Source organism: Coturnix japonica, chromosome 5 (assembly GCF_054131305.1).
Source record: "Coturnix japonica strain WE chromosome 5, WE-NBRP24, whole genome shotgun sequence".
In the NCBI taxonomy this organism is placed as follows: domain Eukaryota; kingdom Metazoa; phylum Chordata; class Aves; order Galliformes; family Phasianidae; genus Coturnix; species Coturnix japonica.
Window position 1 is genome coordinate 37,013,295 of NC_140667.1, and position 25,891 is coordinate 37,039,185.

The 25,891-nt window shown below is 55.5% G+C and overlaps 1 protein-coding gene across 2 annotated transcripts; it reads left to right on the forward strand.

Annotated features, from left to right (window-relative positions):
* Positions 1-15,263: 15,263 nt before the first annotated feature.
* Positions 15,264-17,936, forward strand: FOS (Fos proto-oncogene, AP-1 transcription factor subunit). 2 transcript variants are annotated; one of them, XM_085549207.1, is made up of 4 exons: positions 15,264-15,543; positions 15,983-16,234; positions 16,352-16,459; positions 16,571-17,936. In XM_085549207.1, exons 1-4 carry the CDS (start codon positions 15,403-15,405, stop codon positions 17,174-17,176), a joined length of 1,107 nt encoding a protein of 368 aa, XP_085405333.1. In that variant the 5' UTR covers positions 15,264-15,402; the 3' UTR covers positions 17,177-17,936. The 2 variants fall into 2 exon arrangements, with proteins under 2 accessions (XP_085405333.1, XP_015720719.1); XM_015865233.3 differs by having other exon boundaries at positions 15,986-16,234.
* The last annotated feature ends 7,955 nt before the right edge of the window (positions 17,937-25,891 follow it).

The following is a 25,891-nucleotide window of genomic DNA, read 5'->3' on the forward strand; positions in this document are numbered from 1 at the left end:
CTGTTGAAAGTCTCTTTAAAATCCCCATTTTCTCCCCCTCTAACTGCTTAAAAATGCAGTGGGGCAATCTTCAATTTGTGCGCAAAGTAGCTTATAGCAGATGGAAAGCGTTTGAAGATCCTTTCAGCTACAGGTTTAGAAATAACAGTCTTGCAGGGACATGCCTTAACATTTCCACATATTCGAAGCTGGCAAAATGTAATACTTCCTGTAATTCTGAAACACTTAACAGATGAAAAGAAGAGATTGATAACTCATTACACAACTTTCAGGATGAAACGATGACCTATTTTAGTGCAATTTGCTGTGTTACACATTGTAGGAGCTCGGCAATTATGTAAAAGCAGGTATCATTTCTCACTACCATTCATCTATAGACAAATGAGTGTGTACCCAAAGAAAGCATTGCCTTATTGTCCACTAACATGACATACTGACAAAACTGAAACCATTTTGTTGTGGTGCTCAGGGATATGATTTAGTGGAGGGTTTTTAGAGTTAGGGTACTGGTTAGGCTGCATTTGGACTTGATGATCTTCAAGGTCTTTTCCAACCTGGGTAATTCTATGGAATACATAAAATGGTATACATTGTCCATTTTTAAATATCCCCAATACTGCCTCATTGCTGTCTTGGAAGGAATTAAGAAAGCAATTAATTATTTAGCTTTCAACCCTGAACTCACAAAGAAGACATTATCAGCATTATCTTGGTTTTCACAGTGAGAAGTTAAACAGTTTTCTTCTTAAAAACTACTCTACACTTGTACACTCTTGCATTCTACCTTGCACCCAGCAACTTACCACCAGCTACTGAGAAACCATTCCATGTTTTAGTTAAACATGCAAAATTGTTCACTCGCTTCTGGAAAGTGCAAGGCTTCTTCCTTTAAGGGGCCGTATTTGAATCCAGTGCCAAGATATAACCATCACAGGCACCATCGTGGTCACAATCCAGATAGCGACATAATCCAATCAACTAAAAATAAAGCAGCAGCTAAACAGCCATAAATCTCCACTGCACTGCTCTGCCTCCCTGTAATCTGTCCCATGGGCTTCAGATACGGTGCCTGGATCTCACAGCTAAAGAAATCACGTTTTGATGAGAGGCATGGGGAAAAATAACCATTAGACGTCAGTAGGAGGAGCACGTGGTAATTCTAGCTGCATTTTGTATGAAGATACAAGCTATAGTCACAACATATTTATACACATCTGTTTCCATTTCACTGAGTTTTGCTTGAAATAATCAATGTGAGACTTAATCTAAAACACGAGTTCATTTGCGGAAGTGAAACATCCTTCATCAAAGATAGTGCGGATTCAATCACGCACCAACCACTTTGAGGAACCGAGCATTCACAGTACTTCTCATTTGCTCCCTGCTCCTAGCTGGTGCCAGGCAGGTTTCCAGCAATAGCTGCAGCATGGGCCTGCAAGGCTCCTTTGGGGCTTTTTGAGGAAATCCTCACTTTACTTCCCGGGAACTTTGACCCACTGCCCTCCTGAAGTTCAGTGCTGTTCCTCTTTCCATTTCCAAGCCCCGTTTCTGCAGCTGCCTCAGCACAGGAGCTCACAGGCAGCACCTGCTTCAGGAGAAAGTTCTGCAGACACCAATGGGCAGCCCACCTAGAAGACTCCACACCCTCCAGGCCTGGTTCTGTTCTCTGTCTTTGTATGTGATGGAGCCTGGGGCTGGAGCCCCCTTCCAAGAGATGGAAATAAGGATTTTATTCTGGATACAAGAATCTCACTAGACATCTAAAACTGAAGGGAATAAATACCACCTTAGGCTTCTTCAAACCAAACTTATGCTGAAAACAAAGTTTGATCAACTCTTTTATTTCGTGCTGCTGCACAAATTGGAGCAGTATCCTCACCTATGAAACAAATGAGTGGAATAAAAATACCCCATGTCTCAATGGCACCTTAAATAAGGTGGTGGGTTGTTGGCTGTGCTAGTTGGGCACAAAACTTGCCCTTCAGCTGTTCCTGATGGGAATGCTGCCAAAAGTGCACTCAATGAAGATGGCTGCCCAAGGTGAGGGAAACAGCAACCGACAGGAATACAGGAGCAGGTATGAGGAAAGGCTCGTGCCTGAGTGTGTTTAAAAATACCTCTTCCCAAAGATCCCCAACTAAGACGAGTTGTGACTTGAGCAGCATTCTTAAAAGAACAATTCTGAAGGGAATTGTTCACGTAGCCTCCCAGAGAAACAATCGCGTCAAAAGGATTGTAAAAAATAGCCAGCACTTAAGAAATAAATATTCTTGTGTAGGCTTTGCACATGAGAGCAGTAAACATTTACTGTGTAGGAAGCTTCAAGTCTTTATTCTATTATGGTGATGATTAAATGTCAAAAAAAGTTTGTTAACAGAGGCTGCACTTCTTCAAGGGCTGATTTCGATAATTCTTAGCTTCTCAGCTATTTAACATTTGCATCCGATTGTTCTCAGATCTTTTCTCCTTATATGTAGCAAGTGAGCACAAGAACACTGGGAAAGAAACACCAAGATAGGAGAGAGCATGAAGCACTATTATAAACACAAAACTAATCTCAGCTCTAACTATGGAGTCACTGTTTCTCAATGATAATATCCCTGTGTCACCTGGTAACGATAAACAGAGGACATTTATACACAGGGCCACTATATATTTTAAATATATTTTCACACTTGGGACAAATGAGGTGCAATGGACAACACCAGTCCTGGCTCTCCATTGAAAACAATCTAATTAATTCTTCCAGATTGACATGATCTCTTCATGGTCAGAACAGTCTTACTGGTTATTTGAAGATTACATGAAGAAAATGCAACTCATAAGAGTGATCAGCATCTAACTAAGGGTTTAAAAAACACTCATATATATCAACAGTAGAACAGTTGAATGCCACTCAAATCAGCAGAGCTTGGAAGGAGGCTTGGCAGCAAAGAAGGCAGTTAGATGGGATGTTTATTGGATGGCTTCCATCAGCTGCACTGTGTGGTGGCTTGAGTGCTGGATTATAAATATTTCCCCTTGTGAAAAGGAGAAGCTGGCTGGATGAACACTGAATCAGCAGGACATATTCTTATCCTCGGCAGAGATTGGTTTGTAAGAAAGCAGGAATGGGAAGCATTGAATTAGGCCTGGGAAGTCCCTTCTCTCCACAGGCACATGAGAAGAGCACTTATCCTTGGAAGCTAGTCAGCATGGCACGTGGGCAATGGGAATATTAATAACTTCTAAGGCAAGACTTCTGTGGAGCAGGATGGCTCACCAAAACCACAACCTCTGTAGCCACTTAGTGCAGATGAGCAACTTCTGCATTGCAGAGTTCCTTTTGTGAGGCCAAGCTGGGCCACCAGGCTGGATGTGGGTACACGAGGCATCTCAAAACCAAGGTGGGAGATACCTCAAGGGCACTGATTTTCTCACAGATTTACACAGGCAAAAAGTTCCTCCTAAAGTTTACACCAAAAACTGATGGGCCTTGCTAGCCCTGTCAGTGGGGTGGGCTTAGTGAGTCCCGAAGACATGGATGACCATTGCATGCAGCACCTGAAATGGAAAAAGACTGTTCACGTATAAGCCTTTTGGTGAGCAGTGCAAGGCTTTCCAGCCAGAGGGAAGAGAAAACCAGGTGACTGAGATGGATAGGAAGTGCAGGATGATTCTCATCCATGCTGCAGCATGGCTGGGGAAAACTGATAAGGGTCAAGTGAGGGAGCAGTGGAAATTTCCTTTGCCCTGCAGTGTGCATGACAAGACCCCCCCAGGAGCTTCCTATGAGGAGTGGGATACAGGAGAGATGTCAGGTTGCGGGACAGTTCTGGTATTGGTGCTACTTTTGTGCAAGTGGCTGTGAGTCACCACAGCAGTTCTGGACCAGGGGAGTTTCCAGGAGCCCAGGGCTGAAATCCCCAAGGATGTAAGTCTAGACAGGGTGCTCTTCCCTTTGACCTCATTGGGGGCATCAGCTTCCTCTTTATGCAAGTAACACCAACTACCAGGACAGGTTATTTTGAGCTACAGAACAGTTATGAAAGAGCAATGTGCTGAAGGTTTGAGGGAAAAGATGCTCTTGCTGTAAGCATCCTTTTCAGACCACTTATGTGCTAGGCTGTTTCTTGCCACTGCTAGGAAAGAATCGGTATTCCTAAAAGTCTTCTAAGGAGACTCAAATAGCCAGAGAAAGGCTCTTAACTGACGCGAGGCAAGAGCTCGTTAAATAAACTCTAATTCCCCCAGGATAACTGGAGGGAAATCCCATCATTAAGTCTTCCATCAAGTGACGTAAAAAGGATTGCAAATTAATCCTGCTCCCCATTCATCTGATTGCAGCTGAGAGCATAGCAATAAATACCAGCCCCCTGAGCAGCTCTGGGGGAATCCCAGCCCCTATTGCCTGCTCTCCGGATCTTTATAACAAGTGCCAGGATACTCGGTGTTCACACATACTTCTCTCATCTCTCAAGAGCTGGTGTGCAGGTTGAGGCATGGATGAGTGCAGTGGGAGCTACAGCTGGAAACATCACATGCATCCTGTGTTCACTCTTTTGAATCAAGGGGCTGTGGGTACTGCAGAAGTAACACAGACACAGAAGGTGGGATTTGGTACACAGTCACATGAAGGCTCTTGATTCCCAGGCACCCCTTTTGAACTGCTTCAGTGTACACAAAGATGTCCCATGCTGCTTCTTGAACCCCAGTGTGCCTGTGCACACACATACTTCCCTTGGTCTTACATAAGCCAAAGGAGAAATAGATAAAAGAGAGCAGAGAGCAATGTGCTGATTGTTTTGCATGGCCTTGTTTGACCCCTGGATTCCAGCATAATTCCTCAGAGAGCCCAGCTATCAGTGAGATAAGATAACAGGCATTTGCACAGACAGAGACTTAGCAAAGAATGTCCCTGAGAAAACCGAGCAGCTCCTAGTTGGGCTTGGCAGTCCTGTTGGCAGTCCCCAGACAGGACAGCGTGAAGGATCCACCATGTAGAACAGGTACCTTCCTCTCATCTCACTATTTCTCCCTTTGTTTCCACTGAGCTATTCAGCTCCAGGAGCTCATGTGGAAGATGAGCAGATTTCATTTGCTCTATATGTGCCTTGGGGTATTTTTGATCCCAGAGTGAGGAGCTGCTGCTGTTGCTGCCTGGATTGCTCCTTGCTGAGCTGCTATTTATAACTGCAGCGCCTGCCTTGAGAAGCTGGCTGGGGTCGGAGGCACCTCTCTGAGCAGAGGTACCCAGTGTGCTGTGTGACAGAGCTGGGGGGAAGGTGGCAGGACTCCAGAGGACAGGGTGTAAATTAACTTCATGAGTGGGCTAGGAATTTTAAACCTTTGTCCTTTTTTGTTGTTGTTTCCCCGTAAATAATAATGAACATAGAGACTTTCTTCGGAGCTGATGTTGTCTTCAGAGTGTTCAACAAATATTAACTAACCCGCCTTCCCAAATCCTTCCTCTGTCAGCTGGAAGAGGATGAAATTAGCCCCCAAGAAGAGAGTGGGATTCTAAAGCATCCACACATCCACACGGACATCAGGGAAAGATGTGCCCAAGGTCACAGACCAGGTGGGCAATGTCTCTGCTGCGTTCCTGGCTCCCTTCCCTGCTTTCAGATCAGTAAACCGAACAATAAAAGTCTCAATTGCAGTTTCTCTTGTTATGGGTGGAGGGCTCAGGCCTTATCTGGGTATGTAAGCTCAGATGTCGGCAGCAGTTTTGCAGGCTCTCACCGAGCTTTTTGGTTTGGTTCTTTTTTCTGGTTCATTTCTCAGAGGACCTGAGCCTCCAGGCACACTTTGTGAATCAGCACCACAGAGCTGGGGGGCTCCCCGGAGCTGCACAGCCTCCAGAGGCACAGTGAGGCCGGCCCATGCAGGTCACACTCAGGGAACAGCAGCTCTGACTGCTGGCTCTGCAAGGAACACGACGAGCTCTCAGAGAAATGCCCCTGCTGCAGCACCCCCTACTTAGGGTCAGCCTGTGTCCAGGCGTTTGGGCTGCCCCAAAAGGGGTGAGGCATGAAGCCAGGCCCTTGCCACCACCTCCGCATCCATACATCTGTCCCTGCAGCCAACCCGGTGGGTGGATTTTACTTGAAAGCTCTGGCAGCTCGTGCCACTGATGGCAGAGCCCTGAGCCGTCTCCCTCTGTCTCCCTGGAGTCCCTGTGCAGACGTAGGCACACGTCACCGCTTGCTCTAATTTTATCCACGTTTGATGGAAGAGACTAACTGAGCAGTGGGGAGGCAGCTATTTTGGTTTTCTCTGTGGCTCTGGGTTATATAAAGCATCCTGCCATGACCTGCATTGCTCGGGAGCTGCTTTTCTTTCCCCGCCGCAGCTGCCACCAAACATCAGCTCGGGTGCTCCCCTCAGTTCCCATGGCACCCATGCATGGGGCATGCAGCTGTGCGTGTGTACAGCATCCAGATGTGCCGCACACATGGCATCCAGCTGTCACACGCGTGGCATCCAGCTGTGTCCCAGGTGTGCAGCATCCAGCTGTGTCCCACGCATGCAGAGGGAGCCTGTGGCAGTGAGATTCACATCTGCAGGGGGAGATGGGGGTGTTTGCTCTTCTGTGTGGTTTTCACAAGTGTGACGTGCACTCGGGTCCCCCCGTGCCGATGCCTGCGGTACAGGCACTACCCACACAGCAGCACTCTGTGTAGGCACCACCATCATCCCCCCACGTGGTGTGGAAGCAGCTCTGTTAGGTAGCGGCAGCAGCGGCACCTCCAACGTGCAATCCGCAGGGCTTCTCCAGTAGCTCGGCTCCCCCACGTCATGTGTGGTGTGGGGGGATCCCGGCACTCACGGCAGCACCCGGCCCCACGCAGAGGCTGTTTCCCAACCGCAGGGAGCCAAGCGTGGCTCCTCTGGTGGTTTAGTCAGTGATGCTCCGCTGCCTGAGGCAGGGAGGAAGCAGAGGGGGCCGGAGGTTTGCTGGGTTTGGAATTGTTGGAAGGAGGCAACGTGACTGGGACTCCCTTCTCCTCCCCTCTGTGGCGCAGGCAGGTCTGCCAACATCTGGGTTATGCGCTGGAGGGAGTGCTGGGGAATGCCTCTTGTTTTTGTTTCTTGCGCAATCAGCAAATTTAATAGCACAATGCAGAATTGGAAGCTAAAGTAAACATGACGTGTCACGATGCAGTTGCAAACAGCCCATTAGCCGTCACTCGTGCCCTTCCCCAGCTCCAAACATGCCCCCTGATCCCATTCCCCCCTGCAAACAGCCGAGCCCTGCTTTCCTCAGTGAGCTCCCTGAAGCTTCGTGCTCCCCTCTGCAGCTTCTTTGCCTCCAGCTACCTTCTCCTTAATGCCCCCTGAGCGCAGGCTGTGGCACCCCTTGCTCCCACACAGTTCCCGCTCGGCCAGACGCACTCACTTCCTAAAGAGTCACCTCCTGGAAGGCAGCCGAGCCTCTGCGCCTGGCACAGTCACTGCCGGGGCAAGTCAACCTGCAGGGCGTGGGGCTGTGCCACCCCCATCACACCAAGTACCCATGGAGAGATGACAGCAGAGCTGCCCCATTGGGCACTGGGACCCGTGTCCACCTTGCATGTCCCTCATCCATGCTGGCAGCAGCAGCTCATCAGCTTCGAGGTCACTTCCCTCTGGCACGTGCTCCCTGGGGCAGTATCTCCATGGCCCCAGGGAAACCACCGGGGGCCACAGCCACCACCATGCGTGCATGTGGCAGCGTGCATGTGTGCACGTCAGCAAGGAGGAGGGAAGGATCTGAGTGCTGCAGGCACTGTGAGTGGCCAGTACGGGCTGGCAGGCAGGGATGCCGCTCCAGTAAGGAAGTTCAGCTGTTTCACAACAGTCACAACCGTGCCGAGTCCCCTTAATGGGGGCGGGAGGGAGGGAGAGAAAAGTTGGAGCAAGGAGGATGGCTGCAGCCCAGCCTGCAAGGTGGGTGGCTTGGCTGCGTGAGCTCACAGCCAGGTAGTGTCACCTCAGGTGAAGCTGCTGTGCACTATGCAGGGGTCACTGAAAACACCAGAACCAGCACTGAGTGAACATGAGCTGCTCAAAAAAAACAAAACCAACCTAAAATGCTTCAGGAAGTGAAAATATTACAGGATCTGGATAAATGTGAGTAGGAGAACAGCCGGTCACCGTCCCCTGTCAGCTCTGTCTGCCACTGTCAGTGTGCCCAGATATGCAGAAGGGAGGGGAAAACAGCACCGTGCCCCCCACTACCTCATATCCAGCACTCAGTAACATCTGTCACAGCAAGGCAGTTCAGCACAGAATAGCACCAGGCGTGGACTAACAAAGGCTCTGCATATAATTGGAGCCCTATTAACTTGTGGCTTCTGTGTGGCCATGGTTACACCATTTTGGTGCTCTTTGAAGTGGTCTGAGAGATCCTAACTCCTCAGCACTCATTCACACCCTCCCCGTGGTGCTGGCACAAGAGCTCATGTACCTGTGTGGTAAGCCTGGAGCTGATGAAGCAGAAAAGGGACCGGGTTCTGTTATTCTAGAGCTGCACTCCTGCAGGAGCAGCTCACTGCTGGGCTGCAGGGCACTGCCACACTCCCCAGCTCCTCCCTGACCTGTGGCAGCTGCTGTGGGCCCAGGCAGTACCAGCACCTTGGTGGCCCAGGCCTGGCTGCTGCTCATTCCAGCTCTTTGGCTCAGCACCCAGCCACCTCCTGACGTCGCTGTGAGCTGTTTCACCTTTCTCAAATGGCAAGGTGCTAACTGACAGCAGCAGGGGGTTTTCTGCTGAGGTGGCACGACGGAGCAACTCTGTGTGGGGAGGGCTGGGGGCTGGGCCAGAGAAGGGACTCTGGCAGCTGCCCTTGCTGGCAAGTAACTTGACGTTCAGTTTTCAGCCAGGCAGCAGCCTGTCCTCCTGCGAGCAGCACAAGGAAGGGGTGGAAATACACAGCTCGGGCAGGAGGGCTGCAGGAGGACGCTATGCTGCAGGGCTGAATCGGAGCTGTGGGGCGCCCCATCCCCCTGAGCCTCTCTCTGCGCGTCACAGCCCAGCTGGCCCACATGCCGCAGGGCAGGGCGAGCTCAGGAGCCAGCAGCCAGGGCAGGGCTGGGCTTGAAGTGGCACTGCAAGGTGAGCCCCGCTCTTTGCCCTGGGTGAGGCCCTGTGGCTGGGAGGGCTGCAGCATGGCAGCTACGCGGGGTCACCAACGGACAGAGGGCACAGCGTGGCTACACAGCTGACAGGGATGGGGCACAAGGCAATGCGCAGAGGGCATCGAGCTGATCGGCCTCTCTGGCAAGAGCCTATGCTGACAGCCGCACTGCGTGCACGCCAATCCTGCTGCATTAACTGCAGGGCACCTCAGTGCCTCCTGCCATCGGCCACCCACACTCTGTTTCCACATGGCGGCCATGACCATGCGCAGCTCTTCGCACGCACAGCCATGGCCTGACGGAAGGCAGCACCACGGGCCTGCCCCTGGGAAGCAAACACTAATGGCGGCCCCACCCTTTCCTGCCCCGGGCGGCAAGGCGAGGGGATCCTCATGTACACCGTGTTCGCAGACACGGGCGTGGGACAGGAACCAGAGCTCGTAAAATGGCTGGGCTTGAACCCGCTGCCCTCCACCTGCCAAAACAAACAGAGCTGATGCAAAGCCAACAGCGGTGACAGCAGCCTGGCTGCTGCCGAGGGCTGGGCCGACAAGTGCCTTCCAGTTTGCTGGCCTCAGCAGATCGGGGCAGGAGCGGGCGCTGGGAGTTCCCGGCCCCGGGGGTGCCGCGGTGGGGCGGCCCGGCGGTTCCCTCCTCTACTTTCCTTGTGCAACACCCGGCGCCGACGCAGCGCTCGGGCCTCGGGGCAGACCCCAAATGGCGTCAGCGCCCGCCCGGCCCCGGTGCTCGGGGAAATGCCTGTGGGCGGGAGGCCCCGGCACCGGGCTTCACCTCCGTGCGGTGTACGGGAGGAAGCTGATGTCAGAGGGAAGGGCAGTGGCACCCCGCGGCACGGAGGGGGCTGCCAGGACTGCTCGGTGCCCGGGAAGGAGCCTGGGCCCTGCTGGGCACCTGCACAACGCCCGGAGCAACGCCGGGCACCGAGCACAGCAGGGCGAGGCTTCGCGGGGGGCAGCACGACGAGGGCAGGGAGGGAGGGAGGCAGGGCCGCCCCTCACATCAGACACGGCTGCCGTGAGTCACAGGGCACAGCTGGTTTCCCCCTGTCACTCGGTGGCTGTTTCTGGGGTTCTCTTGGCCGCACAGCTCACCCCCGCGCTGCAGAGGTTGTTTGATGGGTACACCGAGCTGCCGGGCTGCACACCTCACCCGGCTTCAAAACAGACACAGCTTTCCAGCACGATCACTGTTACCCCGGGCCCGTTTCCCCGATGCGGCCGTTCAGGCTGAGGGTGAACTCCCCGCCCGGGAACGCACCGACCCCAGGCGGCCCCGGCACGGGGCCGAGCCAAGGGGGGGAAAGCCCTGCCGGGAGCCGAGGCCGACCGGGCGGAGCGCCCGCGGGAGCACAGGCCGCCCCGAGCTGCCGCCCGGCCCCGGCCGCCGCCTCCCAAACAAACAACAGCCGCTCCCGCCGCCATGGCGACGCGGCCCCGCCCCTCCCGCACAGGCTGACGCCGCCGCCTGCGTCGCCCGCGAGCTCCGGGGGGGGGGTTGGCGGGGATGACGTCCCCGGTCCGTTACTACGGAAACCACGCACCGACGTCAACAGCTCTGTGTGTTGTCAACGTTCCGCCGTCTCCCGGGCAACGTCAGGCGGTCGGCGCGGCCCCAGCAACAGGCCCGGGATTGGCCGGGAGGGGCCGCGGGCGGGACGGAGCTGCGGACCCGCCTCCTCTGGCGGCGGCCCCGGGGCTGCGGGCGGCTGCGCGGCGCCGGGCGGGGCGGGGCCGAGGCGGCGGGCGGCTCGTGGGGTCGTTGTGCCGGCCCAAAGCCGATACAACGCGGCCTGGGTGGGCCACGGGGGGGGCGGCCGGGTACCGGGCCTCGTGCCCGAGGCGGGGCGGCCGCGGTGCTCCCAGAGCGACGGGAGTCCCCCGGTTCCCGGAGGAAGGCCGGGGATGCCGTGGAAGCCCGGCGGTGATCCCGGTGAGGAGCTGGAGCCGGGCCCCACCGCCTGTTTGTAGGGCTGTATTTCTGTCTGACATGGCTGGTGGACCTGCCTGGGTAATGGCGAGTGCCCCTGTCCTACACCGGGCTCTGCTTGCAGTGCAGAGCACCCCAGCCGAACTGCACATCTCCCGTGCTTGGTAGTTGTTGCACTCGTGGCCATGTAGGCCTGAGTTCACACACAGGGTTGTGCTGCTCCTCTCAGCAGCAGCCCCCACAGCCAGGCCAACCTGCAGGGCAAGCCAGGGTCCCGGGGAGGATCAAACCTCAGGCCAGGCTGCTTACATGCGTCACATCTCTTACGGGTGCTGTTAACCCCAAGCCCTCTAATTAGGTTGAATTTTGTACTCAATACATTAAATACCCCCTGAGGAACCTCACTCTCCTGGGGTTTTCCCCGTATTTTCTCCGTCAGGCAGAGGAGGACAAATCCCTCATGGCTTGTTCTTGTGTTTCATTCCTGGGGTCTCTCCCTGCAATAACCAGGCACTGCAGGAGCTGAGGGCTTTCTGGGCCCAAAGAGGTTGTGTTTGAGGTGACAGTTGTCCTGTGGAGCAGCCCCCCCCTGTGCTGCTCTCTGCACCCAAGTAGCACTGGGACAGGCAATGCAGGGCCCTCCTCCTCCAGAACAGGGCTGTTTTAATGGGTGGTGGTGAAGCCTGGGGCTCCTTTTGCCTTCCTCCAGGCTATCTTCAGCCTTGTGATTCCTTGTCCTGGAAATCCCTTTGAGCTATTCCCCGGAGCACTCTCCAGTCAAAACAATTAGAGGGTTTCTCTCTACCCTGAGCCAAACAATCCCCAACATCCTGTCCCTTTCCCTGAGTTGGGTTTGTTTGCTCTCCACCCAAAGCACAACCTCCCTTTTCTCCTTGATCTCAGTACTTCCTCCTTCACATTTGTCCTAGTTCCCTCCAGAGCCACAGTGCCAGCTGCACACGGAAGGGCCCCCGGCCCTACCCAGCCTCCTCGCCCCCTGTGTAAGCACCATGACCTCTTGGTCTGCAGGGAAGAGGAGCTTTCACTGCAGAGGCTTCACTTTCAAATACTAGGCAGTTCCCCAGGTGTCTGCTCACTTTGTTCTAGGTGTTCTTCCCTCCTCTCCAGGTGGAACGGTGCCCTGGGGTGATAACTGTGGGACGCGCCTGTCGCCTTCGCTTTCCAGACGGCGCAGAGATAAGGGGTCACGTTGTGCCAGCTCTGTGCAGGCAGCACAAGGAGCCGAGGGACCTTTGTGCTTAAGATGTTCCAGCCTATTAAATGCTGCTTCTGGGGTCACTGCTGCCAGGGGCTGAGCCAAGGGCTGTCAGGGCACAGGGCAGCGTGGTGATGGGCAACGTGCCACTCAGCTTCACCATCTGTGAGCAAGGTGCAGCCTTGTCAGCACTTGGAATAGGCTCGGGTGCCCAGCATTGCAGCCAGCACAGTGCAGGGAAAGGCGCCGGGCAGGGGCCAGGTGGGAGAGATCAATGGCACAGTCTGCGGTAATTGGCAGCTGATGGCATGGGGCTGTGCGACCACAAGATGCCGGGATGTCTCCACTCACGGTGTTTATTCCTCAGGACGTCCCTGTCACACACCTAGCTGCTGCGATTATTAATTACTATTTATAATTTGCTTTGGGTATGCATTGCAATAAAGGTGGGAGCCTCCTGGCAGCTCCCAGGCTGGGTGGTGGGGCCACAGCTCCAGCACGACTGCGGCTCGGCTGCCCAATGAGTAGGAGGCCCCATCACTGCCCCATTAGATTTCCCATTACTGCGCTCTCATTCTGACTGCTCCAGAGCCCTTCAGTCTCTGCCCAAGGCAGGCAGATGGAGAGGGGATTCCTAGTGCTGTGCTGGTGGCACATGCAGTGAGCAAGGGCACCGGCAATACAACATTACAGCCCATCAAGTCCATACTGCAGCGGGCGTCCCAGTGGTCGTGTGGATTGTCTGATGGTGCAGGCATGCTTTACTGCCCATAGCAGTGTCCCTATTGCTGGGTTCCCTCTGTGCGGCCTGTAGCACAGAGCAGGCCATGTTACCACTCCATGCTTTGTGCTGTGGGCAGGGGTGGGTCGGAGCTGTCGGCTGGCTGCCAAAGGGCTGCACTGCGACATGAACCTTCCCCTGGTGAACAGCCAGATGTGGGCATGGCTGCCACCTGCCCCAGGAGGCGGTGTGGGCTGTGCGGGTTGCACTGTCCCACACATCCCAGGCACTTCTCTGCCGTGACTTCCCAAGCCCACGCTGTCACAGCCCTGCTTAGGGTGGGGTGTGGAAGTGGGCACAAGTTCCTGTGCGGTGGTTGGGACCAGGGCACAGGAAGCAGCTTGCCGGGGGGCAGATGGGTTCCCCTGGGTCCCCAGGGCCAGATCCCCTCTGGGTGCATGTGATGCCCACGCAGAACCACGGCCATGACCCGGGCAAAGGGCTCGTGCCTCGCCTGCGTGCAGCCCTGTGCTACCACTTGCTTCCTCTTGTTTTTTTTTCACACTAGCTGTGGAGACATGGTGCGCACCCCGTGTCTGGAGCAAATAACAAACCCACGTCATGTGTTTTCGGTTTCTCTGTTCCCTTGCCTCAGCGGCACGTGCTGGAGATGCACAGCAGCACCTGGGCACTTTCCGTTTGATACAAACACAGTGCCCTGGGTCACTGGTAGAGATGGCAACAACGTGCTGTTTGCACGGGCACCCAAAAACATTCGGGGCTGTCGGTGGAGCTTTCACTCCACTTTCACCTGCTTTCCAGAAACTTCCTTCTGGGTGCAGTTTGGCCAGAGGGACACCGGGCGGTTTGTGGCGCGTTGCCCCTGCTCCTGCCCGGGACGTGGCAGCGATGCTGGGGTCACGGCATCGCCTGTTTGCGGCGCGTCCCTCCGGCAGCAGCGCCGAGGGCGGCTCTCCGAGCTGCGGCCAGAGCGAGGGGCGGGGGGTCCGGGCCGGTCCCATGGAGGGAGCGTCCCTGGCAGGCCCGGAGCCGGTGAGGGCAGCGCCGGCCCATGGGCCCCTCGCCCGGGAACGGCGGAGCCGTGCGCTGCGGCAGTCCTTGGCTGTCCCCTCGGCGCTGACGGGCAGCGCAGAAATAGCAGCTGGCCCAGTTCTCCCGCCCCCGTGGCCCAGATCTCTAAGAACGGAGGTTGTTCGCGCGGCAACAGCGGCAGCGGCATCAGGAGCCGCATTTAGACTGTGAGCTCAAAGAGCGGGAGAGGCTGCCAGCAGGATCCCAGCCTGCACGGGTGACGCTCCTGCTTGGAGACTGCGCTGCGGGCTCTGTTTGTTGCTGTAAACACGCTGCCGCTGCAGCTTCCCTGTTACTATCTATAGCCGCGATCTCTTGGCTCCCGTGCGAGGCGAGGCTGCGGTCTGGCCGCCGGCTCTGCCTGCCCCGAGCCAGGGCTGCCGACATCCCCGCCGTGGGTGGGTGTCTCCGGGCTTCGCCGCGACGGGGATCAAAACAAAACCCAAACTGGAGGAAAGGACGGGCCTCGCCCTCGCCGCTCCCCCCGCGCCCCCCGCCCGTGCCCCCGTCCCGACGCCCGGGGGGCTTCCCCGAGGGCTGCCCTGCCCCGGGCCGCCCCGCACTCCTTCCCGGCCCTCCGTGTGCGTGACCCCGCCGGGGGGACGCGTCCCCGCCGCGCTGAGCACCCTCCCGCCGCGGGGCAAAGGGGACGAAGGGCGCCGCGCCCCTCCGCACCCCACGCGTGTCCGCGGCCGGCTCCCATAGCACGGAGCCCCGCCGGGCCGCTCGGGGCGGGGGGTGCCGGCCGCGGGGGAGCGCCGCGAGGGGGGGTCGGGGCGGCCCCGTCCCACCGCGTCCCGTCCCGTCCCGCGCCGCACTTGGCCGCAGCCTGGAGCGCTTCCCGTCAGTCACGCCCCCTCGCACAGGATGTATCCCATATAAGGATATCTGCGTCAGTGGGTTCCCGAGACCGGCCGTACCACTCCGCGAGGGGGGGGTTATCCCGGAGCGGCTCCTCCCGCCCGTCCCGCCGCGCTCCCCTCGCCCCGCCGCGCCTCCTCCGCCCCTCGGTGCCGTCGTTCCCCGCGCCTGGAGGCGGAGCGGGGCGGGCGGCGGGGCCGGGAGAGCGGGGCGAGGCGGACGCGGGCAGAGCGGCCCCCCCCGCGAGCGGGCGTGGTGCGTCCCGCGTGACGTGTGCGATTCACGCGGAGCAGGATATAAAGGGTTGGCGCCGAGCGATACTCCAGCGGCAGAGGCAGCTCCGGCAGCGGAGACAGAGACGCGGCGCGGACACAGGGACGCAGCCGGCCCCTCTTTGCGTTCTGCCGCGAGGCGCTCCGCTATAGCACCGCAAGGCCCCCGCACGGCCACGCAAACAGCCGACATGATGTACCAGGGCTTCGCCGGGGAGTACGAGGCGCCCTCCTCCCGCTGCAGCAGCGCTTCCCCGGCCGGGGACAGCCTCACCTACTACCCGTCCCCGGCGGACTCCTTTTCCAGCATGGGTTCTCCCGTCAACTCGCAGGTGAGGGGCCGTTGCGCGGCCGCCGCGGGGCTGGGCGCTGGGGGTGCTGGGGGGAGATGGGTGCGGGGGGCGCGCCTCGGGCCGGGTCGGGGCGATGCGGGACCCGAGGGGGGCGGGTGGCTTCAACCGAGCCGGGGACAGAGTGGGGAGCGGCCGCGACGCCGCCGCGGGGCGGGCGGGGGGAGCCGGGGTCCGGGCTGCGCGTTGCGGCGGGTGTGTAAAGCGGCTTCATTGATAAAACGCGAGTTCATTGAGGAGACTCCGGAGCGGCGCCTGCGTCAGCGCGGACGTCAGAGATATTTATATCGGGCCGCTCTCGTGCGGAGCGGCGCTGGCGGCGCGGCCCCGGGGGCGGCGGGGAGCGGCTCGGAGGGGAGTGTCGGCCGCAGCCCCCCGCTCACCGACCCCCCCCCCCCCCCCCCCTTCACTTTATGTCCAGCAGGATTTCTGCACCGACCTGGCCGTGTCCAGCGCCAACTTTGTGCCCACCGTGACGGCCATCTCCACCAGTCCCGACCTGCAGTGGCTGGTGCAGCCCACCCTCATCTCCTCGGTCGCCCCCTCCCAGAACCGCGGGCACCCCTACGGCGTGCCGCCGCCCGCTCCCCCCGCCGCCTATTCCCGCCCCGCCGTGCTGAAGGCGCCGGGCGGCCGCGGGCAAAGCATCGGACGAAGGGGCAAAGTCGAGCAGGTGAGCGGGGCTAAGGGGAAGAGGAGGGGGGTGGAAATGGGGGGCCGGGAGCGGGGCCGGGGCGCGGGGAAAGGCGGGGGGTCTGACGGACGCGCTGACCGCCCTCTGTGTCCGCAGCTGTCCCCGGAGGAGGAGGAAAAGAGGAGGATCCGCCGGGAGAGGAACAAGATGGCAGCGGCCAAGTGCCGCAACCGGCGGCGGGAGCTGACCGACACGCTGCAGGCGGTGAGTGCCGCCCCGGGATCCCGGGGGCTGCGGGGCGGGGACGGGACCCCGCGGGTGGGGGCGGGCGGGTGAAGTTGGCCCCGGCTGACGGCCCGATCTCTGCTTCCGCAGGAGACCGACCAGCTGGAGGAGGAGAAGTCCGCTCTGCAGGCGGAGATCGCCAACCTGCTGAAGGAGAAGGAGAAGCTGGAGTTCATCCTGGCGGCGCACCGGCCCGCCTGCAAGATGCCCGAGGAGCTCCGCTTCTCCGAGGAGCTGGCGGCCGCCACCGCGCTGGACCTGGGCGCACCCAGCCCCGCCGCGGCCGAGGAGACCTTCGCCCTGCCGCTAATGACCGAGGCGCCGCCGGCCGTGCCGCCCAAGGAGCCCAGCGGCAGCGGGCTGGAGCTGAAGGCCGAGCCCTTCGACGAGCTGCTTTTCTCCACGGGGCCGCGGGAGGCCTCCCGCTCCGTGCCTGACATGGACCTGCCCGGAGCCTCCTCCTTCTACGCGTCGGACTGGGAGCCGCTGGGCGCCGGGAGCAGCGGGGAGCTGGAGCCCCTCTGCACCCCCGTGGTGACCTGCACCCCGTGCCCCAGCACCTACACCTCCACCTTCGTCTTCACCTACCCCGAGGCGGACGCCTTCCCCAGCTGTGCTGCCGCACACCGGAAGGGCAGCAGCAGCAACGAGCCGTCGTCTGACTCCCTCAGCTCCCCGACCCTGCTGGCCTTGTGAGGGGCTCGCCCCGCACTGACTGACCTGCCGGGCCCCCTCCCCTGCCCACGCACCCCCACGGACTCACCACGCCCCCCGGGCCTGGGGAGGGCACTGCCGCCGCCACCCCCACCCCATCCATCTGAGGCCCGGGGCCTGATGGAGTGCCTGGGCCCATACCTCCTCCAGAGATGTAGCAAACCGCATGGAGTTTGTCTTGTCCCCAACGGCCCATCTGTGAGAGCTGGTAGTCTGTAGCATGTCCCACATGGCTGGGTTGGTGACTCCCCCCCTCCTTAGTATCACTAGCATTAACTAATTAATCCCTTGGTTTTAAATGATTGGAATTAACCTGGTGCTGGGTATCTCCGACTTGTATCTAGTGCAGCTGATTAACAATAACTACTGTGTTCCTGGCAATATCGTGTTCTTAGCAACGACCCATCTTATGTGGGGGGGAAAGAGACTCTATTTTATTTTCTAGTAGGTAGATGAATAGCTATATCCATGTACTGTAGTTCTACATCGATGTTCATTGTAACTTTACTGATCATGCGTTGTTGAGGTGGTCTGAATGTTCTGACATAAGTTTTCCATGAAAACGTTTTTATTGTGTTTTTAATTTATTTATTAAGATGGATTCTCAGATATTTATATTTTTATTTTATTTTTTTCTACCTTGAGGTCTTTTTTGACATGTGGAAAGTGAATTTGGATGAAACTTAAGCATTGTTTGCTTATTATTGTTCAGAGACATTGTCAATAAAAGCATTTAAGTTGAGTGCTGGTGCTGTCCTCGCTTTACCTTTTGCGCTACTCCCTCTGACCCCAGTGGGGCTCCCTGAACTCTACTTGGGGTTGGGCTTTACCGAAATCTGACTGCCGTAAGCGTAGGGTGCGTTGGGGTGGGAAAATCATTAAGTGCAGATCTGTCATTGCCCTGATGTGTTAGTCAGCCCTGGCTGTGCCTATGCCCTTCCCACCCGCTGGTGGGGCCACCCCTCCCCTGACCTTCCGGCTTCCGTGGGCTGGTGCACCTCTGTGTGTTGCCTGCCGTGGCCTTTCTGTGATAAACCAGAGGCGTAGGAGGGGTCTCCCCCCTGAACTGCCTGGGCCATCTCTGTGCTGGGATCTGCTCTGTCACTTGTATGTGGCTGGCAGCCCAATTTCTTCCTTCATAGGGAGGGGTGGGACTGTAGCCTTGCTTTGTGTGTCCTGGGCTTGCTACTGCAGGAGCAGCTACTGAATGTCTTCTCATGATGTTTGCACACATCTCTTTGAACAAAATAACATATGGCACAATACATTTCCTCAGTGTTTTGTATTGGTTCTCTTGGTCCTTGGATGAATGCAAGCTATGGCAAGCAGCTTATGAGCTCTCTCCCCACCAGGGTCTTGTCTGTGCAGCCTGGACTCTTCTCTGGCTCATGTGAAGAGGCTGCTGCTCTCTGTTCCTCCTGCTGCCTGCACAGCAAAAAATGTTCCTTTGGTGGGCAAGTGTCTCTGTGTGCAGGAGGCTCTTCTGCTCATCTCTTGATCAAGAATGTCATTTCCAAGATGATGGCAAAGATGCCACCTGTGCTGGCACATGCAGCTGGCCGAGGATTGCTTTTTCCTTTGAGGAAAGCATTTGTTACTTTGAGGGTGACAGAGTACAGGGATGGGCTGACCAGAGAGGTGCCTGACATCTTTCTCTGGAGATATTCCAGACCTGCCTGGCTGCCTGCCTGTGTGACCTGCTGCAGGGAACCTGCTTTAGCAGAGGAGTTGAACTCAGTGATCCTCAAGAGGCCCCTTCCCACTCCTACAATTCTGGGATCCTGTGACAGCATGCTCAGGAAATCTCCGCAGGACTCTGGAGGTCACTAGCATTCAGGGTTAGGTTTGTGCAACTGGAGGCTTCCTGGTTATGGCTGCAAGCTCTGCTTTCTTCACCCCTTCCAAACCAGAACACGCACAGGATGTACCTCATCTCAGCAGTGTGTATTGCACTGCTCAGGGCTTGCTCAACACCACCCGCGCTGTGCAAAGGCGAGCATTAATTGTGCTGCTTCCGTCTTTCAACACACGGCTGGAGGCAGCAGTGACAGCTGACAAGGAATGACCCTGGTTGCCACTGAGATGCCACCTGCTCAGCAGCAGCCACTTTTGAAGCATCGCTCTAATTTACAAGGACAATACCCAGGTGCAGCAAACACACAGTGGCACTGACCCCAGAAGTCATGTAGATGTAGCTACAAGAGACAAGTGACTCAGTGAAGTCAGGAGATCTGGAATCACAACGTGTCTGCTGCTGAAAAGACCACTGGGCTCCTGGCTGGAGAATTCAGTGAGCTGCATGTTCAGCAGAGGAAAAAAGTGGCCTCAAAATACCAAGCAATCCCCTGCAGGCAAGTGGGGTGATCCTGGCCTCACGGCCTCTCCCCATTACTAGGCAGAACCTTGGGCTGTGCTCCTATCTATGGTCCTCCTGCAGCCTCTCTGAGGTTTGTTCCTTCCAGCAGTGGTAACAGTGACCACCATGTGCCAGTGTCAGTGTCTGCAGCACATGAGATGTGATCCCAGGCTCTCACCCTGTTCTTTGCCTTATCACAGAGTCACAGAAAGGCTTGGGTTGGAAGGGACCTCAAAGCTTACCCAGTCCCAGCCCCTGCCATGTGCAGGGCTGCCCCCCAGCAGCTCAGGCTGCCCAGGTCCCTATGCATCCTGACCTTCAGCATCTCCAGGGATGGGGCACCCACAGCTTCTGGGCAGCTGTGCCAGGGCCTCACCAAGCATCCATTGCCCAGTACTGAGGGCTGTGGAGCAAAACCGGCACAGATGTTGCCACTGAGTTCAGCAGAGCCATGAGAGGGAGCCGTGCGGCAGCTCTGCTTGGGATAGATTAGATACAAATGCAGGTGCCTCAATGACGGGCTGTATCTGATGGATCACGGAGATACCGGCACGCAGCCCGGCGGAACAAAACAACGGGCACGATGTAAAGACAAGCGAGTAACACTCGTATTAGTCCGGACTCCTGCCGTGCTACTGATCCCACCGAGGGCAGCAGCGCTATTAGCGCTTAGAAGCGAAGCCGCAATGCGAGAAGTGGATCGGCACCGGTACCGGCACCTGCATCCCACCCGGCGGCACGGCGGGGTGCCCTGTGGCTGCGGCCGTACCGGAGCACGGCCCGACACGGGCTGCGGCCGCTCACCCCTCCCGCAGCGCACCGCCCCATCCCGGCCCTACAGCGCACCGCGGATCGCCGCCGCACGGCCCGACCCGTCCCGCACATGCGCGTTGCCGCCGTGTTTACTGTTTGGTTGCCGTGGCGGCGCTGCGGGCGCGTCATGGCCGTGACGTGCCGCTCCCCGCGGAGCCGCTCCGAGCCAGCGCCGTGACGCGCTGCTTCCGGCCGTGCCCATACATGGCCGGGCCGGCTGCCCCTGGCGGGCGCTGGGCGTTGTGCCGCGTGCGGCCCCGGAGGGAAGGTTCCAGAAGGGCGGGATGGCGGTGTGACAGCAGGAGTGAGGGACATGGGCTGAACCACGGCGCTGTGAGGGTTAGATTACACGGGGTGTTCGTTCTGTGCCGTGGGTGCTTGCTTTTGTAAGTAGCTTTTCTTATGGTTGAGAGGTGACAGCAGAGGAGAGCCAGAGAAAGGGAAACGTGGTCTGTGTGGCCTGACTGGTCACTATTGTTTGGTGAGCAGCTCGCTGCGCTTTCGCTCTGACTCCGTGCTTCCTTTTTGAGGCAGCATTTGACCTCTGTATAAATTATTACAAGATGTGATCTCATATGTCCTCAGTTCTCATCCGCTCAGATCCTCTGCTGATAACGATGTTGTTCTGTTGAGCTTTCCAGCCATAGCGGGTGAGCTGGTGACCTGGCGAGATGCTGAAGTGAAACCAACAGACACATATTCTGATATGGAAACAGCGGATATCCACAGGGGACCTCAATGCTGGATCCACAGGATGCCGCAGGAAAACAAAAGAAGGTCATAACTAACATGTGGGCAATACAGCACCTTTATTACTTCCAATTATGGAGCTCTTGTTCCTTTTTTTCCCCCTGCATCTTTGGCTTGCAATACAACAGGTCTTCAGTTCCTATTCACTGACTGGGTTTTGTTTTTGTACACGTATTTTGTAATGTTTTTCCTGTTGGCAATAAACCACCAGGTTCAACTTTAAAGCAGTCTGAATTCTGACTGCATCACACTTTATGTTCAGTGAGAATGTAAAGCTCCCTTTAATGAGCTCAGCTTGTGTTTCCTCCTGCTAGGGGTTAAGGGAAGTGAAACAACCTCATAATGCAGGATTTATCTGTTTTTGTTTGCGAAACTAAGTGTTTGTTTTGAATGAGTAGCGGTATTGCAAGGGCTACAGAGTAGCAGTGTCAGACCCGAGGCATATCCTCTGCATTCTAGGGGATTCCGGTAGTTGCAGGTTGTTGGGGTTTTTGGCACAGCCCTGAAGTGGAGTGGGTGTTTCCGCATAAGAATGATGTTGATCCCGCTGTGGAGTGTTTGAACTCCTAATTGTAGGAGGAATTGCTGGTAACTCACAGTTGAGAGGAGGACAAGCATTGTTACAGCATGTAAGCGTGCTGTATGGCCATGCAACTAAACAGTAACGTGACCTAATCATGTTGTGTCACTAACCTCGAGGACACAAGGGAAGATAAACTAACTTGCTGCCATTACATAAGAGTCGAGTACAAAGCCAAGAAGGAGGTTTGAGCACAGATAAGGATTTTGCTCTGAAACTTTCAAAGAATTCAGACCTTCACAGCTTTATTCATAGGAGTTGCAGGTCCTGCCCGCTGCAGTTTGCCAGCAAGTTCCTGGTAATCAGGTGCCGAAGCCTGGGTTCCTTACCTGTGCCTGGGATTGCTTGCTGACTGTTACACAGTGATAATGCTGGTACTTGAAATGGTTTTGGCCTGTGTGGACTAGCAATCTGCAGGGTGGTGTGTGGGCATGGTTCAGGGCGTAGTGTGCCTCCAAAGAGGAGTGTGGGAAGGCTGGGTGAGGCTGGGCTGCCCCCACGCTCCATGGTCATACTGCATTTCCTACTTCGTGACAAGTCCTTTACTTACCTTATTGCAGCGATCGTGTAAAGTGTTTGGTGCTCCAAGATGAATCCCAGTGTCTCGGGTTTGCTAAAATTCTCTGATGGTGGGAATTTAAGGGAAACACAAACTGATTTATTTGACCAAAAGGTAGGTGGGTAGCTGTGTTTGGAAACAAATATGATGAACTAACCTAACAAGAAAATACACCACTCTATCTGACTATCTTCAAGTTCTTTGTTTCATCTTGAAGGCTGAGCTGAGGGGCACAGCAAGCTGCTGGGGTGGGTTCTACAGATATTAGATCTGCACAGTGGCACTCAAACATGCTCCCTTCCCCACAAGGCATGTTCCTGGTCAGGAGCGCTTACTTGAGAAGAGCTTTATGTATATTTTATACATCTTTACATGCCTAAGGGCCTTCTGAGGGCAGATGCCTTGCTGAGTGTTGGTTCTGGCTCCTAATCCCAGTATGTTTGTTTGGTCAAGGCCTAAATTTGTAATGGCCTAGCTAATGAAACACTATTTGTAGCTCTACTCCTTGTTGTGCAAAGGCATGACAGGAGCACAATGTTCTTGCTCCTTATACCTGGACAGGATTAACGTGGCTTCTTGATAAGCCTGTCACTGTAATGTATGAATAAATAGTCTTTGCCAAGAGGGCTTTAGCACTTCAGAGTAGAAGGATTTTATTTTTCCTCTTAATTTTAGTTACCTCTAATATGAGCAACACTTCACAAATACTTTCACGGCAAGAGTAAATACAGTTTATTTGCTGATTAGTTCTAGAGAACAGCTATGAATAAAACAGTTCTGGAACTGTCCCTGTGTTTGTGATCAAAGTGCAAACCAAGTATGTTTGTTAGATATGCAGAGTTGAGTATAAGGCCCTGTGATCAAAGCCCAGCAAAATCTCCTACCAAACAACTTTAGGATCAAAACCCATGTTATTTTTCCTCTGTATGCCGTGTTTTTACTTGCTGTTGTATCAGACACAGCTAAAGGATTGAACTGTTGCATGTGTGTGAGAATGGTGACCGTAGCTAATTTAATGCACGTGTATTTGCATGAGGTAATGACCTCACAGCTTCAGCCTTGTCATAGGAACAGCTTAATTATTGGTTATAGAATGACAGACTGTGTCCTGCAGGTGATCAGACACGGAATGTGCTGAAGACCAGTCTGACTCTTAACCAAGGGTTTGTATTTCCTTTTAAGATACATCATGCACTCAAATAATCATCTGTATTAATGAGGACAAAGTATTATATAACGATTTCCTCCTGGGGATCACTGAGCCTCCTTATGGGCCCTGATGATAGAAGTGTTCTCTTCTGTCTTACCGTGAGTTCCAGCTGAGTTTGGTCCCTAACCAAAGTTACTGCTGAATCACTCCAATGTTAATAGCAGAGCAGTGCAACAGGTGAATCCTAAGCTCTGAGCTGGGCTGCACAGCCTCCAGAAACCCCAATCAACTGATGTGATGCATTGTGTTTGATCAATGGGATCAGCTGGATCGGGAGGAGCACAGGAGTAATGCGGTGGTGGTGTGAAAACAACCCAATGGTAACGAGGAACTAATCTAGAGATGTTAAACTTAACCTGTGTGTGAGTGCCTCTAAAATCAGGACTGTGTACTCCGATAGAGCTACCTGTAGCAGTTAGAAGTATAATCTTTGCTCTTTGAAGTGAGTTGATATATTTCAAACTGCAGCTGATGCTCCCTTGATTGACCAGTGCAGGCGGGCACCAGCGCTGTCTGCTGGGGGTACCGAGGGCCCTTTCTCTCCGAGCCGCAGTGCCCTCTGTCGGCTGCCCGGCTCCTGGCCGCTGCTCGGGGCTGGGCGCTCCGGCGGCCCCGCAAGAATCCTGCCGAGCCAGAGTGTAACTTCGCCTTTCGCTGCTCCCTGCTGCTGCCGGGGAAGCTGAGCGCTGACGGAGGAAGGCAGAGGTAACACACCGTGTGTGAGTGCTATTGAATCACAGCGCTGCCAGCCCGGCCGCCCATTCCCAGCCATCTGCTCAGAGCGGCTGGATCGGGAGTGGGTTGCACAGGGAGCTGGGCTGGACTTTGAGTATCTCTAGCAGTGGAGTTTCCACAGCCTGGCTGGGCAACTTAGTTCAGTGTCCAACCGTCCTTATGGTGCTTAAGATAAAAGGATGCTGGGAACATGCCTGTATTTCTCCACTACATTCCCAAACTTCATCATATTCCCATAGGTGCTTCCTTGGGGCAGGACCAGGTAGAAGCAGGTAGGTTTTTTGTAGAAGGGGCAGGTTGTTGATACATGGCCAGACTTGCCCTTGGAGTTCCTTGCATGGCTGTGCATCAGCTGTGCACTCTGAAAACTGACATAATTTCTGATGAGATCTCTTGTTTTTAATCCTCTCAAATATGTGTATGCGCTGATCTTGGGTGTAGTTTATCTAATGAAGCTTTGGATAAGATGATCCCATAAACGTCATGCAGGTACGGAGGCCCAGCAGCCTCCTATCAGATTTTGCCCTAGACATAATGAAATGTACTGGCAGTAACAGTCAGCATCTCTTGTTCTGTTCCTCTTGGGAGCAGTGGCTTTTTTCTGTGTTGAGTTCCTTGTGAGTGAAGGGTGTTAGTCCTTCTCTGAGCACTGTCAAACACCACCCTTGCATTTGGTGGGAGCCCTGACCTTGGAGCTGTGGAGCTGTAGATGATTTCTGCTGCGTGATCTCAATAATGTGACTTTGCTTAGAAGGTTTAGTAGCTGAAACACCTGGGGAGCCTCTCCTTTTGCTCAGCCTTCCCTGTAAGACCCCTCTGCTAATGTCTGCCTGAATCCTCTGGTACGTGAGCAGCTCCTGTCAGGCTGAGGGGCTGGACCCCCCTGGGTGTTTGGCTGATGCTTCACAGGGAACAAGTTTGTGATTTGCTTCCCTCTGCATGGCAGTCTTCCTGCTGGCAGGTGAGATGTTAAAGCAAAAGCTTCACAGCCATCACTGATTCTATCTTGCACGTTTTTCTTTCCCTTGGAAGCCTTACGTGCAAAGTCTTGCGCTGCGCCTTTCAGCTCAGGCTCCGGATCAAGTCTTACACAGATTGGGTGCAGGCGGCAAGGCTCCTGGGGGGTATTTTATCCTCACATCAGATAAAGTTGGGGCAATAAATAGATAAATAAGGTAAATCACAGAGCCAGCAACTTTCTTGGTGTCTCTGGGATGGCGGCTCCTCCTGCCCCCCCGGCCTTCCCAAATGTATTCAGCAGAGCTGCCTGCATAGCAAAACAAATGCATCCCAAACCAAAACAAACAGATTTTGGGTGTTGGTGGTGAATGGGCCAACATCGTGTGCTGGCGTCATCTCTGCCCACTGCCAGCATGTTGTCATAGGAACAGCTGGATTATTTTACAATCCAGCTGTGGAGCCAATTCTCTAAAGGAATAGCCTGGAGGGAGGAGAGGGGCGGGCAAAAGGGAGCATTGCTGCATTTTCTGGTAAGTGAAGGGAGGAGGAGTATTAATGGAGAGAGGAAGGGAGGGATTACAAGCGAGTGCCATCTATCATAGCCTGAAACCACAACCAGTCATTTCCAGATAACTGACTCTGTACTGTCAGCTGGATCTGGGAAGTAAGAGCTGCTCCGTGGGAGAAGAGGTGAGGGAAAAAAGGAAATCTTTTGTGTGCTAAGACATGGAGAG

Excerpts from the sequence above, each read along its gene's own strand:
- FOS (XM_085549207.1), top strand. The coding sequence starts at position 15,403 with ATGATGTACCAGGGCTTCGCCGGGGAGTACGAGGCGCCCTCCTCCCGC. Across the intron at positions 15,544-15,982 it reads GTTCTCCCGTCAACTCGCAG|CAGGATTTCTGCACCGACCT; the intron begins GTGAGGGGCCGT and ends CTTTATGTCCAG. Across the intron at positions 16,235-16,351 it reads GAAGGGGCAAAGTCGAGCAG|CTGTCCCCGGAGGAGGAGGA; the intron begins GTGAGCGGGGCT and ends CTGTGTCCGCAG.